Raw genomic sequence first — 19,323 nt, 5'->3', positions numbered from 1 at the left:
GTAGGTGCCCTGTATGAGAAAGGAGATAGAGTAGGACACAAAGCTTCACAAAAGGATAGAAAAAAGACTGAATAGAATGGATGACCAAGACCAGGAAACTAGAAATAAGCCAGCAGTGTTAAAAGAATGCAACTGGCCTTCTGGGCTGCGAGGGCACTGCTGGCTCACATCCAGCTTTTTGTCCACCAGCACCCCGAAGTCCTTTTCTGCAGAGCTGCTCTCAATCACCTCAACCCCCAGCCTGTACTGATAACAAGGATTGCCCCAACCCAGGTGCAGGACCTTGCACTTGGCCTTGTTGAACCCCATGAGGTTCACATGGAGCCACTTCTCCAGCTTGTCCAGGTCCCTCTCTAAGACATTCCATCCCCTCTGGCATGTTGACCACACCACTCATCTCGGTGTCATCTGCTAACCTGCTGAAGGTGCACTCGTTTTATATATCATCAATGAAGATATTAACCATCACTGGTGCCAGTATGGAATCCTGAGCGTCATCACTTGTCACGCGTCTCCATACAGACATTGGGCCATTGACCAATCCTTTCTGGCTGCAATCATCCAGCCAATTCCTTACCCACCAAACAGTTCACCCACCAAATCCATAAGTCTCCAATTTAGAGAGAAAGATGTTGTGGGGGACTGTGTTAAAGGCCTTGCAAAAGTCCAGGTAGATGACATCCATTGCTCCTCCCATGTCCACTGATGTAGCCACTCCATCATAGAAGGCCACTAGGGTGGTTAGGCAGGACTTGCCCTTGATGAAGCCATGCTGGCTCTCAAATCACCTCCTTGTCCTCCATGTGCCTTAGCAGAGCTCCTAGGAAAATCTGTTCCATGATCTTTCTAGGTCTCTTCCTTGCTTGATTTCTTACACCTGAGGATCAAGAGGTCTTACAGTCTATGGAAAGCATCCTTAAAGATCTGTCAGGTCTTTTCTGCTCCCTTTTCCCTGAGGACCATTTCCGAGGGTACTATTGATGAACTCTCCTTGAAGAGCTGGAAGTTTGCTTTCCTAAAATTCAGAGTCCTGATTATGTTCCTCGCCTGGCTCATATCCCTTAGGACTGTGAACTCCACCAGTGTGTGATGACTGCAACCCAAGCTGCCTCCAGTCTTGACAGTCCTGACGAGCTCATTTGCATTTGTGACCATCAGGTCCCAGTATCACATCCCCTGGGTTGGGCTGTCTATTTCCTGACTTAAGTTAATTACACTAAACACTCTACTGCGTCCTATTCAACTTCCAAGGTCAGACAGTTTGATGTACATAGTTGCACATTTAACTGAAGAAGCTTAAAATTAGGCTTGTTAGACAACTGTACAAGATCTTGAACTGTCAGGGACAGTTAGTTTTGCTTTGGATAAAGTATGCCATTTAGGAAGCGACAGAAATTTACCTTTTCTGTAATGGCAAGAACTCTCCCCGAACAGCTTGTGGATGACAGCAGGCCTGCCTCAGCCGCAGCAAAGGGTACAGGATAGAAGTCAGGGTCCTTCTATCTAGGCTACTAAGCTTAAGACTCCAGTCCGAAATCTTCCTGAGTTTTGTCAATGCATCCTGGCAGCACACCTCACGCTGGCGATGATAGAAGTGTCTCTCCACAGGAGAAAAGTGAAGCCAGTGTACATTTTCTGTCTGAGGGGGAATTTGGATCTGCAATTAAAAAAAAAAGAAAGTAATTTGCAAATAAAACTATTGATAAATGTTGTTCAGGAATTTTAAAACCCCAAAAGTCTTATTTACTTGGTCAATCACATCCTTCTTTGCTGATCTCCACATTATCTTGGCAATTAGACTGTAGAGAGGCTGGGGATTTTTCCTACAGTAAGGTCGATATAAAAGACGGTCCCACCAACGTTTGACCCAGTAAGGATCAACTCCAAGAAAACGGACTAATCCATACAGATCTGTCAAGAAAAGAAAGTGTCTTAGTACAATGTTTGGTTTTTAATACTTCACAATACACTACCAAGTAAATTAAGTTTCACAGAAAGGTTACTGAGCATAAAGCAACTACATTCTGGCCATTATCTTTTCCACTTTTTTGCTGTTATTCCTTCACCAAAATACCTAATTTGATGCAGAGGGCCAGGTAGGAAAAGGTTGGGGTTCTCTCTTTTAGCTAGTTGGTGATTGTCATAGAACTTGCTGGGATACAAGTATTTGTGAGACACTTTTCTGGTTTCAAGTTTAGCAGAACAGAGTGATGGATTTAAACCTCTTCAGATCAAGTGTAAGACGCAGAAATTACATGATTGCATATAGTTAACTGGGTTGGCCAGGTTTTTCTAAAACAATATTGCTCAGTATCCTTACTTCACAGCCTGCTGTGCACCAACTGTCTGCTGCCTACCATGTTAAAAGAGACTGCGATTCAGATGACTTTTACTTTTCTACCAAGGCAGAAGAAAATAAGAAATCACAGTTTCATTGTCTTCTTACTAACTGAGAGAATACAGCTTGCTAATTCTGACCAATTCAGAAACCGGTCATTTATGAGGATGACATTTAAGTATATACTAACTTTAAGCTTGTATCTAAACCTTACTGGAATAATGCAGAAGCACATGTTTAAATGCTGCATGCGAAGAAAGCAGAAATAGAACTATGTGATGGTATCTTACAGATCTTAAAGATCTGGTGACTACATTCTGTATTCTGTTAGCTTTATGGTAATTTTGGTATTCAGCTGAAAGTCATAAGACATTCACCAAATACATCATAGACAAAGGGAAAAAATCTCTTAGGAAGTATCTGTATGCATGAAGCAATTGTTTACCCAGAGGTCCTATCCCACTTCATTATAGCAGCAGCAGCACAGATTCAAATTAATCAGCAGTTTTTGTCCCCTGTGTGATGGAGGCTGTCTCAGTATAGCCTGAGCACCTGGCAAACATACATCAGGGACAATACGATATTTCAGTTCTGTATTAAATCAAACTATCACACGCAGGGACTTGAACAAGTTATTCATGACAATCAAATCAAAACAAATCAATCACTGCATTTTGTTTTATTAACTATCTATTCTCACAACTATTACATATATTTATAAATTTAATCCACAATTCCATAATTAATCTATAATACTGAATTTTATAACAGTTTGGTACCTGAACAACAGTTCACAAGTGTACACAAACATTTACACTGATTTATCCACTTTCAAACTCATTGCCTCAATGCATAGTACATAGTACTCCTAAACTGATCAAAGAACACAGGAGATAAAGTTCATGACTTCCCTTTCGTTTTGTCTGTCAGTCTGAAGCCTATCTACAGGAACTGAATACCTTACAAAAAAGGCAAGATAAATGACACTTGCTAACATACAGCTCCCTAACTCCATACATCTGAATTCATTAAGTCCTTACATAAGGACTTACTACAGTTTCATTAAGCTTTAATATGATATTTAGTATTTATATTCATGGCAGTTAATGTCCACAGTAGTTCATAAAGGCTATGCAAAAATAAATATAGCTTTGCTTGCTATATTCGACAGTTAGAAGGATTCTGTAACCAGAGCAGACTACCTTTAGTTGCAATACAGAGCAGTTAATATTTACCCACTGCTAAGTGAAAACTGAAGAACAGCTTTGAGTCAGCTGTTTAACATACCTCTGCTCTTCAAAGAATTTCTTTAACTTGGGGAAAGAAAAACTTCAGCTCTGCAATTTTTATATTGATTCATTTATTGATGGCTTTATTACATGGTTAAAAGTTTACAACTTACCAAGTCGGAGTAACTAATGAATTTAGAGCAAAACTAGCAGACGTTTTAACTGCCTCAAACCACTATTTAACTACCAGTACAAGGAAAATCCACAGATGATACTGCTACATAAAACTCTCACCTTCTAATCCTCGCTGCACAGGAGTGCCACTGACACACCACCGATTGATTCCACTTAAACGGAGTGCCATTTCAGCAGCCTAGCAAAAGAAAACAGAACTAATGGTAGGACAGGAAAAACAAAGATGGTGTGGAACACAGTCTGAAAACATATGGATATTTTTAACATTTTGGGGTTTTGTTTTGTTTGCTTTTTTAAGAAGCCTGAACATCTTTTCAGTATGCAAGATTAGCAGACCTATAAGCAGCATTAGTACAATGTATTATAAAAATGTGTATAAAGTTATTTAGCCTTTTTTGAAGGTAACTGAAAGCTGATAAGTCACACCCACCTCTAAGTAATCAAGTGCAATTAAGGGTTCACAAGACACAGTTAGCAAAATAAGATGGAAAAGAATAAAAATAAATAATTAAAGCCCATAAGCCATTATGTAAGTAGCATTTTTGTCCTGGGCAAAAAAAGTGGATGAATACTAATTAAAATGATCTCCTTCTGTAGACTGCAGCCCTAGAGTCTGCAGACACACTGCAGACTATGTTAGCTTCTAGACCCAAAGGACATATCTATGCTTCTGAAGCATGTCACTGAATAGGCTGGTGTCTTGTTTGAAACTATCTAACACCATATACAACGTAATGACCTAGTTCTTTAAACTGTCAACATAGATTACGTTAAGTGTTTTTTGAGCTGGAAATACTTCACAGTCTGCCAAAATTCCAGCAAGAGAACCATTTAGTAGTAAATATCTCCAACAGGAAATTCACTTCTAATCAACAAGTTACAAGGACAAATTACTGAACTTAACCAAACATTAAGGAGCGGGATAGGGAAGTCCACTGTATTATTTACAATAACTATGTCAAAACCTTTTCCAGTGAGATAAATGCAAGAGTGGGAGCATCCTACCTTTGCAGTAGTGGATTCCACCATTTGTGCTTCATCGAGGCAGATCCTCCACCACTCCACTGCTACTAAGGGGCTGGGGATGGCCATGTACCGCTTCTGGTTCCTGAAGCGGCGCCCGTCTTTGCTGTTGCTGTGGGGTATGTCCACGTAGTTGAGTTCAGTGCGGAGGACATCGTATGTGGTGATAACCACCGCCTGCTCTGCCAACATGTATGGCTGCAAAAAGCCGTGCTTCTTCACACCTTGATACACCTATGGAGATTTGTATTCGACAGCATGGCAGCAGAGAAGGAAGGCAAGAGACACTTTAACCAAAATGCAAAAATAACGCTACAGCTTCACGCTGGTCACTTATCTATTAACCACAGTGTTGAAACAGATAAGGCGTTCTTCTGACAGATACAAGAATATACATCTTTTTTAGAAAGAATCTATATTCTAGTCTCATCCCCTAACAGCCAGCATCTTTCTATTCCTGTTATTCTGAGAGCTTATAATTTTTTATATAAACATTAACCAAGATGGTCCATTCTTATCTGCAACTACCTACACTTTCACCATTTAAGAAAAATCACACGGTCTTTCTAGTCCCTCATAGTGTCATAAACTTTAATGTTCTCTTAATTCACACAACTAATAGTTAAAAATATCAAAATTAAGGGGCATCTATGAAATCTTAGCTGATTCCTCCCTTTCTGCTGATGACCAGCACATGATTTCACTGTTAATTTCATTGTTACTGTACTTTTCCTTCCAGTAATAATCTTCCTCTACAGTCACACATATGGCAACACTGTTTCTGTCAACTGAAAGAAACATTTAACTGAAATTTTCTGCAAGAAGAGTGTAACAACAGAGCATGCGCAACCAGATCAAAACACATGAACTAAAGAGGGCGAATGGGAGGGAAAAAAACCAACACAACAACATGCTCACTGAAGCAACTGTTGAGAAGGAAAAAAAAAAAAAAAAAAAAAAAGAGGCGCTATCTCAGTCTAGTGATCTCTTCCAAGTACTTATGAACAGATTTTACGGAGGTTTATAACTTGGCTAAGTTTTGGTTGTTTTTACAGCAGCAGGAAAAGACAACCTGCCACAAAGCAAGAACTACTGATAAATTTTAATTTCCTGTCCCATTACATAAAACCATTAGAGTTTCCCATGGGCTGTAAGCAGTTGGAAAAGTAAAAATTTCACATGCAGTGCAAAACCTGTTAACACAGGTAACTGGTTCTTTGATATATCTGCACTATTTTCACCTTCACTTTACACAAAAAAAAAAAAAAAAAATCAACAAAAACCCAAATTTTCATTTTGAAGCAACACTGAAAGCAAGTCTGGATGACTGACAGTTGGCAGTTAAAAGGAAATGAAATCAGTGTCTTACAATTGAAGGTGTCACATAGCTTAAAAGTACTGACACTCAGTATTTAAGCTTTTTTAATGTTACCATGTAAATCCATTTCTGACAGTTTTCAAAGCTGGTGTCAAACTTGGATTGGATCCTACAAAAACTGTGCAAGTTTTACATATTTGTTAGCTGCTGCACTAAACCTAATTAGACTGCTCACACAAATGGCTTACTGGAGGCCTAGAATTCATTTATACATTGGGCAGGATAGCTGAAAGTATCAGATATATCCCTGAATACAGAGCTTTCTCCCTTTATCCATCTACTACTACTGTTATCTTATTCCAAATATAGGGGTGCCAAAGCATAGGTCTAACAGCAAGAAATGTAGAATTCTGACACAAGAGGACAAAGAAACCTGAACTTTACATGATACAGAGTGTCAGAATGGAAACCCAAAACCTCAATAAAATAGTTCTCCAGAATATGAAACTCTATAATCTTACCAGCACTCGAAGAGAAGATGATCTTACATGCCTGTTGATCTCATCTACCCACTGATGACAAATAGAACTTGGAGAAATTATCAGAGTTGCTCCTGTGGAAACTGGTTTCATTGCCACAAGACAATGGGGACAGTAGAAGGGCTTGATCTTCAGGTTTTCCTCTTTGTAGTTTACACATTCTGCATGCTGCCATACGTAACACTTCAGGCACTGCACACGAGCTTTATAGTCAGCCAAGCCAAGCTCACCACAGATGCATTCAAAACGATATCCAGAGGTATTAAATGGAAACACAGAACTGGTATGCTGCACACTACTGCCAGCATGTTCTTGGGAATGCAAGGACTTGTCCTTTGGGTCTTCCTGCTGGACATCAGCTGTGGTTTTAGAAACACTGAAATCGGGATGACTGCTTGTATCACTGGAGATGAGGAGGCTGCCATGCAAGTCAGGAGACTTTGGGACCAGAGCTTCTTGCTGAACATGTTCCTCTTTTACAGAGTTCTCATGATTTGCTTCAGATTTGCTGTTACTTCTGCTAGTTGTACAGTAATCGTGTTCTTCCATGGCAACATCCACCCGTAAAGCAGTTTTAAGGACGTTTTCAGAAGTGACATCACTATTTCTTGATTCTTTGATTTGAGTTTTAGCATCAATCAATTGTTTCTTCTGAATGCTTTCTGAAGTCCTTGGTACCTACGAAGTAGAATTAACCAAGAATATCACACTTCCTCCCCTCCTTTTTTTGGAACATAAACACATCAAGACCTAGATATTAAGGTTTTTTTAACAATTTCCAGTTTGAAGACTTGGTTAATTCTTACGAGTGTTTAAAACACAACTTCACACCAAGAACAACACAACTGCCAGCCCGCACAGCACTACTTTGAAAGATTTATGACAGATGTAGTTAATATTTTAGTCCCAAAACTGAGGTGTTTATTATTTCTGCTTCTTTGCTCATGAGTATCAAAGCAAATGCTGCAGTTTTGTCCATTTTTACCAATAAGCCAATGTCACTGAATTAGTGCACACAGACAATACAGCTGACAGTAGCATGCAGTTGGTAGAAATACCTAGAAATCTGCCTTTAAAACATTCTTTGAAGTAACTACAGCAGCATGTTTTACCTGTTCTTTGGTTCTTTTTCGCTTCTTTTGCTCCTTGTAATTCTTTCCCAGCTTGAAAGATCCAGTCAGACCATGTCCTCTGACATGCTCTACTACCTGTTCTGCAATTAGTTTTTCCAGAATTCTTTTGAGAAGCCGTCTATTTCTCTCTGTGTCATATCCATACATAGCACTGATGTACTTAAATATTGCAATAATGGATGCTCCTTTCTTCACATTCATTTCTTTTAGAGCTGCCAGTATCATCAGTCGTAAGCCTATGTGTAGAATCAAAGCAAAAAAACTGACAGTTCAGATAAAATGAAAGTTACCTCGGAGATCACATATTAAGGGAACTCTAAACATAGTGCCCATCTAAAAAAAAATACAAAAAAGAAAAAAAGCAGTAATTTTGACAACGCTTTGTTTGAAGAGGCCCTACAAATCACTGGTTTTCTGTGATTCCAAGAAAATATTAAGTAGCAATACAGATAAGTCACTCAATTTTCTTACTGAAGCTTATAAAAAGTATATTGCAGTTAAATGCGTAAACTCTCTTACAACAACCTTTAGCTACATGGAGTTCTGTAGCACAGAGATCCAAGTTGGTAACTTGAAAGTGTGAATCACTTGTTTCTAGCATGAAATCCTACATCATGGTGCTCAGCCCAAGAATCTTTTCATTCTGCTGAAGTAAAGAGTAGCCTTGAACTCATAATCAGTGGCCGATATACTAATGATAAAAGTACATTAAAACACTCATCAGAAATACTTACGGGGATATTGTATCTTTTCCTTCATATTAAGCTCCACTTCTCTTGGTGTTTTCTTTTTATTTCCTTCTAAAGGTTGAGGTGGAACGAAGAAGTTCACAAGCTTACCCTAATGCAGACAACATTTAATAGTTACTAGCTCATATCTTGACAGTAATTCTGAACTTCATTAATATTTTTACATTTGAAAATAAGCATGAGATGCTACAGATGTGTCCCCTGATCTCAATAATTTGTTCAGACAGCTCATTTTTAGTGTCCAGGTTGATAAGCCATTCAGTTCAGCTTCTTGGCAAATGGTGTTCATTGCTCTACACCAAAACCAGAAAGGGCAGCCCTGCAAGCTTCTTGGATCCTCCACTACTTCAGAATTACACTACGGGAATCTATAGCTATAAGCGATCCAGACTACTGATGGGGGAGGAAAATATGCATTTAATATATAGCTAGAAACACAAAGCAACATAGATTGAAAAGCCCTAGTCAGCTGCATTACAAGTTTCCCTTTTTAGAGACTGTCTCTCAAAAATTTATCATTTGCATTTCAAGAATAGTGATTTAATTCAGGAACATGTATACTCAGAAACTGGGTTGTAAAAAAGAATTCCAAAGCTGGAACAAAAACAGTGCCACTGTTTCTATGATTAACCATTTTATAGCAGTATTGACACTTCACTCTGCCCTGTTCAATGTGTTGCGTTGCAGAGCTCTTAACAGTAACTGAAATGAAACTCCAGACACTGTCCAAGCCTTACAGTTGAGTAACTTGGAGTAACTATGACACTGGCTTACACAAGCCAGGAGTCCTCCAGAAAGTCTCTGTTGGAACAAAGCACTTTTGGCTTGTTTTTTTTTTTCAGCATATCATACAAAAATATTTTATAACCGAGGCAAGAAAAATACAGATGACAAGGGGCCTTCTCGATGAGTGAAACAGGGCCTTTTAACCACTGGCAATGTCATATAATTCTGTTCATAAAGATCCCAAAATATCAGCCGAGATGTCTGTCCCAGCTACTCATACCATGAAACAGTTTCATAACTCCAGCTCTCCAAAAGCTACGATCTCTAGCTGTTGTTGCCAGTTTATGTCCACACACTTTAGTGCTAATACTTCCCTCTTCACACTCCTCTGTGCTGACCTTCTCATACCTTTAAGAAAAAACCTACTCTCTCTTTGAGAATTGGGTCTTTCTAACCTACACAAGTACAAACAGGCAAGACATCACTGTATGAATAAATGTACTACGAAACTGGCTGCCATGAATTCATAAGGAGGATGCTTCTGGATGAAGGTTCTCTCACTTCAGAGACGATTTTTGGTTTTCCCGAATGAGCTAAGTTTTCACAGGATGCTTGATGAGGAAGGTGAAAAAGATGGAAAACTACTGATAAATAAGCCTATTTGCTATATAAAATGGAGGAGGAACAGAAATCACCAAGTTGAAATTGTCCGTACTTTAGCACAGAACACATTTAACAGATGCTTGATACTCATCAATATAATGAAGGGGAGAATGATTTCCAAAATAGTAACATATAACTTAGTCTGCACTGCGGGAGTGCGTGTAAACTACCAACAGCCTATTAACAGCACAGTTGCCTGCTAACAACCTTCAGCAATGGCAAACGATCAACTGCTGCTCATCGAAACCATTCCACTATCTGCACCACCAAGTATCACATCCTACACAGCAAAAACTTTCACTGTACTTTAATCCAGCTTTAAATCTGGACTTCTGTAAAACAGAAAACAATAAGCTCAAGAGAAGTGCCTTTCCATTAATTCTGACAAGTATTTTCTTTGTACTAAACCTCTCCCTGGTTTTCTTACCTCAGGTAAGGTCAGATCATCTTGCTTAATATCTGGTCGGGTATGAGTCAGAATAAGAGCCAACACTTCCACTGTTTTTCCAAGACCCATCTCATCTGCCAAAATACCTCCAGGCCACTGGGGTCCAGCAACTGGATACTCACGGATGATACTAAAATTCAAGTACATTCACAAATGAAAGTCAGTAACTATATAGTAGTGTGACAGAGAAGCATGTGTTCAGGAACACACAGAGCATAGCTTTAGCAAGGAAAAGTCTGTAACAGGAGCTAACAAGCTTTTTGGGTGTATAAACCTGACTAAGATGCATATACATGCCAGAAGTTTTTGAATTTTTTTTCCCTACTAACAGGCCTCACTAACCTTAGCATATCATAACATTAGTCTCTAAAAAAACTGAAATACATTTACATTGGCACATGTTAAATATCTGAAAGTTATATAGGGGAAAAACTAAAAGCAAACTGACAATCAAAGTGTTCTATTCTAACCAAATTAAAAGTGCAATGGAAGTAGTAATGCAAAAGCCAGCATTAATAAAAAGTATTATACTGCCTCTTTCCTTTAGATTTTAAAAGCATTGGACCAGAAGGTCAAAGCCTCCAATGCTCTCGTTTAAAATAAGTTAATCTTAAAATGATAAATTTGCATTGAAACAAACAAACATAAGCTTTAAGAACCCTTATCTTCAACTTGAGATTTACATATTTACCTGTGCATTATATACTTCAGTTAGCTTTCATTTGATAGAGGGGGAGGAAAAAAGGCAATCACTGGTCTAATTTTTTAATTGCTAACTGAAAAATGATCGTTATGGACTAGCTAGTTTCCAATAAGTTTTTCACAAAGTACAACCTTGAGGTGTTCTCAGAAAGAGATAACTATAAAAACATACCAGCCAGTAAATGGATTATAGTAGATTTTCACTCCATCCAGAGTGATGACTTCCCGCCATAAGAAATGCAGTGCATTTTCTAAGGAGAAAGAGTTCATGTTACTACTACGAGGTTTCGCCATAAACAGCACACTGCCTAAAATTGGTCAGCCTTATTACGATATTTAGATAAAAAAAGCAGATGTCTACCTCAACAGTGCTTCATGACCGACAATGTACATCAACCACTGTTCAGTAAAGTTTATTTTATCATTTAGTGTACTACCCAAGCAACAGCTTTTATAAAATAGCTTTTAATCAAAGGGCAAGAAAGCATTACTGCTGACAATATAACGTCACTTTCCTCAATTATGCAAGTTTTTCAGACCCATATACTTGCCATTGCTTGGAGGGCTTGAGAGCTTCTCTCGGCGAAGCATCCAGTTCACAGCCTCACTTTGGTATGGCCTCAGAATAGGAATTAAAGCAGGGTGCTGCATATCCTCTCTCAGTAACTGGATATCCTGCTGATGGGTGTGCCTTACAAAGTCATAAAGCTCTTCAATATTTTGTCGCTCTAGTTCCATGTCAGGTTCTTCCTCATCTTCCTCCAGCTCATCTGCATACACCAAGTCATTCAAGACACACCTTGTCAATCAAGCTTGGTCAACATTTCAGTAAATTTTGCTGCATTTAGTTAACATATGAAAGCAACGAAAACAAAATGTCATTGAAACATGTGTCATGACTGCACCTCCATCAGCTGGCAGCAGCAGGAAGCAATGAGCACTACGTTCCTGGAATTTAATGTTAACACACTATGGTAATCAGAGATATACCTAATCAGCAGAGCTCTTCCTTTAGGGATAGAATGGCCAGACCTTATCTATTTATTAAATAAAGACCTTCCACTAAACTGACAGAACCACAAATAACTCATATTTCAAATTTAAATGTTAACATAGATCAATGATGTTACAGAAAGGGGAAAACAGTTGGACAGCAAGGATTTGTACATTTTTCATGAAATAAAGCCTTTCTTGATAAAATACTATATTAAAAAAAACAAACAGGAAATTCCATTCAGTAAGTTTTCATGTTAATTTTAAATTATCCATCTGGGTAAGAATATTGTAGCAGTAGGACAACAAAATTCAGAACCAAGTCAAAGCCAGCATTTTTAGCATAAAGTGACCTCAAGGTGTATTTAGAAGTATAACACATTGATGAAAAGAGCAAACAGCTAATCACAGAAATCTATTAAGTTAAACTACAATTAGGATGCCTCCCACTAACAAAGATATGTACCTGGCACAAACACCAGAGAGCTTAATGTCTAAATGAGGTTTGGGGGTTACTATTAGACTCTCTTGCAGGGACAGAAAAAGCTGAACACTAAAGGTGAACAAAACAAACAGCCCTTCTCTAATCCTTTTAAGTCAATGGAACAACTCCAGTGCTTCACAAGGGAAAAGAGAATTCTGAAAGACATTAAATCTCTATAAATTCATGAAAAGTGTACATAATGACTTGTAAAGAAGGCAACAAGAGTGAACATGTGGGGTTATTAATGTTTCAGTCAAACAAAAAGCACCAAGCAGAGCATTCAGCTTTATATACTACAGATACAGTTCCAAGAGATTAGCTCTTACACACTCCTCAATTCATGGAAAGAACAGATTAAAATTAGAGTGATCGGAGAAGATAACTTTGATCAATGAAGTTGATCAGTAATGACGTGTACCATCATACTTGGTAAAAATATCACATTTAGGAGCGTAATAAATTGACTTTTATATAAACTAAGTCCACCCAGAATTTTACAGGGGAGCAAAGACTACAATATAATCTAAAGTAAAATGGGTTTTTTTCATGCAATTGGATATGTTTTGTCCATACCTTTTTCATTCGTTCTCTCAAAGATTTTTTTTCCTGATTAAATGGCTTTATGTACCACAGGGATTTTTAAAATTATGCTAAGAATGTATACCTCTCTCCTATTTATTAAACAGTGAATTCTAATTATGCTTTCAACCATTTAAAAAAGTAATTTCATTACCTAGCTTTCACCTTAGTATTTTTTAACTTTGAGAAACTGATGGCATTGTACTATCTAAAACTTCAGTTTCTCTGCTATGTCTCATAATCAAGTAACTCCTTCAGTGACTGAGCTACAGTTCTGCTATTTCATCCGCAGTAGGTTCTTTCCATTTTATCTGTAGGGTAGTTTCCAGATTGCTCTATAAGAATATCTATATCAATGAAAATGTTATCTTTTCTCCCCTTTATACTAGATGACTGGAAACCTCGTTGCTTCATGTTTGGTATTAAAAACATGCCATACACAGGCCAAAAAGCTCTTTGTACACGGATTTTATTCTTCTTAAGAAAACTGAAGGAGAATTGTATATGGTATATGCTATTGCCATGCTATTGTATGTTATACTATAATTCCATGACACTATAGGAAAACAAATTCCAAAACATTCACCATTTACTAGAACAAAGAGCAATTAAACAGACATTTTAGTTCTTTTAAGTTTCAGTTAGGAATACTATTATCATTTCATATTTAGAAAGCAGCTAGCTGGATCTTTAAAGCCTGTGTGTTCACTTAAACATCAAAGAGAACCATCTTGCATTATAGAGCAGATAAAGGATACAAGTCATTTTACATCCAGCTGTTTATTAAAGCAAACAAAAGAAAACTCTGTAAACTATCTTCTCAAGAGTAGTTACCTCTACAGTTAATGTGGGAAACTCATTAAGCTTCCACATATTAAATATTTTGTCACTCTTTGGCAGATTCATTAATGCATCTATCTCAGGCAACTTGAGATGGAATTCCCAACAACCCCATGCAACGCTACACGCAGTGTGCCCAGGTGGCAAAGAAGGCCTGGCCTGTATTAGAAATAGTGTGACCAGCAGGAGTAGGGAGGTCATTGTCCCCCTGTACACAGCACTGGTGAGGCCTCAACTCGAGTACTGTGTCCAGTTCTGGGCACCTCAGTACAAGAGAGATGTCGAGGTGCTGGAGCGGGTGCAGAGGAGGGCAACGAAGCTGGTCAAGGGACTGGAGAATAGATCGTATGAGGACCGTTTGAAGGAGTTACATCTGTTTAATTTGAGGAAGAGGAGGCTGAGGGGAGACCTCATTACTCTCTACAACTACCTGAAAGGGCATTGTAGAGAGGCTGGTGCTGGTCTGTTTTCTCGGGTAATTAGTGACAGAACTAGAGGGAATGGCTTCAAGCTTAAACAAGGTAGGTTTAGACTAGACACTAGGAAGAAGTTCTTCACGGAAAGAGTTGTGGGATCTTGGAACAGGCTGCCCAGGGAGGTGGTTGAGTCGCCATCCCTGAATGTGTTTAAGCATCGCTTGGATGTGGTGTTGGGTGATATGGTCTAGGGGTGAACTTGTAGTGTAGGGTTAATGGTTGGACTCGATGATCCCAAGGGTCTTTTCCAACCTGGATGATTCTGTGATTCCTACCTCAAAGTCTCAAAACAGTCTAGAAGGATATCAATGTGATAAATACACCGAGGAAGGCAACTACATAAAAATCAGATGTAGGGATAAGAAGGCCATGTCCTTTATTTGTGTCAATCCTTATGCGCAACTCCAACAACACAAGAATTTGCACATCAATGGGGAGAACGAGAAGCCTCATCTTGGAACACTGCTGCACAGAGCTCATTTGAGATGGATATTGACGGTCGTTAAAATACATACTTACATGCAGTTTTGCAAAAAAAAAAATAAATCAATTTGTTTCAAAATGGGTGAAATTCAAACACAGACCAAGTTGTCAGAAATGGAAATCAGTTCAAGCTTCTTAAGAGGATTGCATTCATTAGTGTAGAATCAAGGCTATATTATATTATGTATCAAAAAGTATGGGCCTAAAAACTGTTAGAAAAATGTAACTCATTTCACAGTGTGTAACTGCCAGAGGTCTTCCCTCCCAAATATTTTCCATTTCTGTGACCTGCTTTATTTCTGAACTTGGAGCATAGCATAATACACACTATGGACTTACATAGTGGTTTCATGATCCTGGTTTGTTCTCTAATGCTTCCAAACCTTGACTTGGTTTGACTGACACTGAACAGTAAGCTGATGCATTTACTGAGCTATACACCCACCTCCAACCCTAGTTGCAAGAGTTAGCAAAGAGGCCACCATTTTTTTTCTAATGCAACATAAGGATTTTTTTCTTCTGCATCATTTTATCAACAGTGAATTTCTACTGAATCTCCATTGCCTAGTCTATTTGCAAACCTTCAGTTGTTCTTTGCCTCTACTTGGCTGAATACACACTGAAAAATTTTTGATACCATCTCACCAATCACTATACTTCCAAAACATTACGGATACATTAAACTGCACATGTCTTTGTAGGACTTGACTGGTGATCTTCAAAGATGTTAACAACCATTTACTTCCATTCTCCACATCCTCTTTTTACTTACTTGTTTACATGGCATTCATTGGTGTAGAATCAAGATTATTATATTGCACCACATCAAAAAGTACATGCTGAAACAGTCAGAAATTTTACCAATTGGCAACACAGTTCCTTTATGAACTCAAGCTGGTTGCATGACTTCTGGAAAGGCAAGTCAAGGCATAACGACCTAACCACTCAGGTCCACTCTCTCATTCCAGTAACTTTGAGGGATACTTCTTCCCTTCCAGAACCTATATTGCCACTTCATCTGTAAGCTACGCTGAACCACGTAATCCGTAAAAATCTATCCTTTAGTGAACTGAGGACAAATGCCCCGAGTTCCAGGAGAAATTTATTTCTCATCTCAAAATGGGTCACTGTTCGTTTGGTCCATAAACAATCTCCTTCCCAAATTCTTCCACAAGGATAATATAGACAGAGAAGAAAATTGTGCTTACTGCTATAGCATTACATTATTTGAGCACACCTTCCATATGCCTCAGTTGCCTCAAGTCTATGAATTCTCTGGCAGATATTTTGCTTCTAATGCACTTATGACAACATATTTCTCCTACTGCATTTAAAAACATTACTACTCATTTCTATATTTTAAACTATTATTCAGACTTCTTTTTGGATCTGATTTATTGTGGTTTTAAAATCCATCTGATGAATTTCCTTCACTCAGTTTTTTGAAGGATAACTTCTTAAGTGCAACATCTTTTCTTCATATACTTAGTTATACTGACCCTTCTCTCCGCATATCTCAAGGCTTTTATGACATTTGCATATTTTCCCTTTTGCAGCAGGCATGGATACACATTCCATTAGCTCTTCCTTTTAGCTTCTCTTTAACAAATTGCCTAGTATTTTTTATACATAATTATATATACATTTTTTGAAATTAAGTATAATCATATGGAGGGGGGTTAGACTTGTTGCTTCTGCAAAAACACTGAAACTCACTATATTATGTCACAGCTACTGAGTCAGTCTTCAGCTAACATTTTGAATTCATCCTACACTCAGGAATGAGACTCTTAAGAGTTTACTAAGCTATCACACCACAAAGTCATCATTGATCACCCTAAAAATCTGTATCACTGCTGAGTATAATTTAGTAAACATATCTTCAATTCCAAAGTTATGACAAGGCCCATATTTGTAAATTTGGGGTGGTGTATTCTTAGAAGTGTCATAAAGGTACATTTTATAGTAGTTTATAATATAACTGCTTTACAACCTAAAGCAAACAAATTCTGTTACCACAGTTGTGTTAGACACCAAATTAGGAACAAAAGCTTTCCAAATCTGATTACTGGTTCTTTCAAACAGTTTCTGTGTAACTTAGACATGATACTGTAGATCTGTTCAAATGACCCATACAGATCAATGAAAATTTTACTCCCCAAAAGGTACAGACTCAAACTTCTCAATGCCTTATCTGTATAGAAGTAATAGTATCACCTGTGCTTTGACCACAAATGAATTATCGTATGATTAATAGTCGGGTAATGATATGAAGAGAACTACCTAATAATCACTACCTTGAAAAGAAAGCTGCTGTAGGTGGCAGGAATAACTTACTATTTTGACTTATATTTAAAACTACTACTACTACAAAAAAAGACACACTTCAATAACAAAAATTATTCATCACCATTCAAGTGAATCACATTACCTGGAATTAGACAACTATAGAACTTCTCCATGAGTTTCTGAATTAGCTGATTAGCTTTTTTGGGTCTTCCACCTCCATCACTGAGAAACTCCAGTTTACTTAGCCCAGCTTCCAGAAGATAAATTCCAACCTGTGAAATGATTATACAATTCATCACTTAATTAACTGTTAAAATTACAAGAATATTATAAACAGACAACTATGAAAATAACAACCATGCTTTGAAAATTAGCACACGTAGACAGATATAATAAATCTACTACAATCATCAGACAGAGGACACAGTAACATTGCAGCTAAAAGCTTCTGTTATTCCTTCCGGTAATGTATTACTAATGGTTCAATTGCCAGAAGAATTTTAGGGGAAAAAACACACCGAAAACATTTACAAAAGCATGTAGAAACTATATATTTTCATCACATTATAAAAATACATGTAGCTGCCACAGCAGCTTCATTGTTCAGAGGTTTTTATTTTATGTTTAAAACAAAAAAGAGAAACTTTTACAATGCAAAATAAATACATGAACCCATACCTTTAAAGCCTGAGCCTCTCCAGGTCTTTGATAAAGTCCAATTATTTTTTTCTTTTGCAACCATTGCAACCCTTCCAATATTTCACCACCTAAACTTGGTTCTACAAAAATATGTTGTTCATAAGCACCCAGGTATTCTTTTGTTTCATTGCTGTATTCTTCTTCACTCCTTTCATGAACACAGACCTGCAGTTGATCGATGGAGTTTCCTCTCATCAATGTAAAGCTCCTTTCATGGAATCCGTCAGTTAGAATTTGATCAGAAGGAAGACGAAGAACAAATTCACCCAACAAAGCTTTCCAGGACCCATCCACACAGTAAGGCAAGACTGTAATATTTAGCTGTACTGACATGGGAGTCAAGATGGAATAAGAGTCTTCTTCTTCGTTGACTGTCACAAACTTAACAGATTTTGAGCTGCTGCCTACTTTCTGAATGAGATCTGCATCAGTGCTATCATCATTTATAACAATGAAGGATGCAGATGAAGTGCTTGGACCTGGAACGTGGTCCTCATTAGTCATTTCATCATCTAATGTTACCATGTCATTTCTCCGGTCTTCATGCATATTCCAGCAGAACTTTTTCTTCGTCTCCTCATCTACTTTTGACGGGGGTGCACGTTTTCGACGACTACTCATTTTGTCGTTTTCTGAAGAGTATCTTCAGTCACTGCAAAATGAAACATAAATTAGTCAGCAATAAGTGTCACAAAATCAAATGCCGACAAAAAAAATTTCACTGCCCAGCAGCTGTTAAACTCACAAAAGGTTTGGACATAGACATACGCACTAAGAAATCTAACTGTTTAAAAAAGACGTAGTTGCACAGAGCTCTTCTATCTCTGTGCCATCACACAAAGCTGGACACGAAGCATTTGCCTTGGACTATGCCTTAATGTTTTGCCAGACAGCTACAGAGATCAATAAGAATGCTACATTCCACAGCTGTTACTCAGAATCTTGTGGGACAGATATAAACTGAGAAGCAGCAGAATCCCTCAAAGGTGTGGGTGAAGGAAGATGCCAAAAGAAACTCCATAAACAAAAATGCAGGAGGCGTAGGAGATTTGAGAGCGGCTGCAGGGAAAACATGTGAAATTCTTCCTTCCTTTTGAAGCCTACAGGGAGATGAAACTTTAAGCAAACTTGACACATGGCTAGTCTGAAGCTGCCATTATAAAAATATGGTTCGGAGCCTAGAGCTACCAAGTTCTGTCCTTAGAAGTCCCTAAGGACCTTCCTACTAGTATTGAATATTTTATTTTCCCAGAAAACCGTGCATCCTGTGACCTGGATATACAAATTGCTTGCATAGGAGACCTTACTTGCTCTGCTGTGCCAGTGGGACCAATAAGCAAGGTAAATACATAGTCTCACCGTTTTTGACTAAATGCAAAGCTAAGTCCAGATATACATCCAAATCCTTGACCAAACC

At 38.0% G+C, this 19,323-nt stretch overlaps 1 protein-coding gene across 1 annotated transcript in view; it reads right to left on the bottom strand.

Annotated features, from left to right (window-relative positions):
• The window catches only part of SHPRH (SNF2 histone linker PHD RING helicase, E3 ubiquitin protein ligase), a gene marked incomplete at its 3' end in the record, with an annotated part of 37,968 nt that extends 19,441 nt beyond the window's left edge, over positions 1–18,527 (bottom strand). Inside the window, exons 1-12 of the mRNA XM_009867398.1 lie at positions 17,886–18,527; positions 17,350–17,479; positions 11,615–11,833; positions 11,236–11,314; positions 10,341–10,491; positions 8,510–8,615; positions 7,755–8,011; positions 6,625–7,320; positions 4,768–5,019; positions 3,862–3,940; positions 1,748–1,911; positions 1,401–1,657 (exon numbers count right to left, since the gene is read on the bottom strand). Coding sequence (XP_009865700.1) covers positions 1,401–1,657; positions 1,748–1,911; positions 3,862–3,940; positions 4,768–5,019; positions 6,625–7,320; positions 7,755–8,011; positions 8,510–8,615; positions 10,341–10,491; positions 11,236–11,314; positions 11,615–11,833; positions 17,350–17,479; positions 17,886–18,527 — 3,032 coding nt within the window. The remainder of the gene's footprint in view (positions 1–1,400; positions 1,658–1,747; positions 1,912–3,861; positions 3,941–4,767; positions 5,020–6,624; positions 7,321–7,754; positions 8,012–8,509; positions 8,616–10,340; positions 10,492–11,235; positions 11,315–11,614; positions 11,834–17,349; positions 17,480–17,885) is intronic.
• Between the last annotated feature and the right edge of the window lie 796 nt (positions 18,528–19,323).

The sequence above is a fragment of the Apaloderma vittatum genome, unplaced genomic scaffold, assembly GCF_000703405.1.
Source record: "Apaloderma vittatum isolate BGI_N311 unplaced genomic scaffold, ASM70340v1 scaffold5794, whole genome shotgun sequence".
NCBI classification, from domain to species: Eukaryota; Metazoa; Chordata; class Aves; order Trogoniformes; family Trogonidae; genus Apaloderma; species Apaloderma vittatum.
The sequence above is the reverse complement of the archived record's forward strand: the minus strand, read 5'-3'. Positions and strand labels throughout refer to the sequence as shown.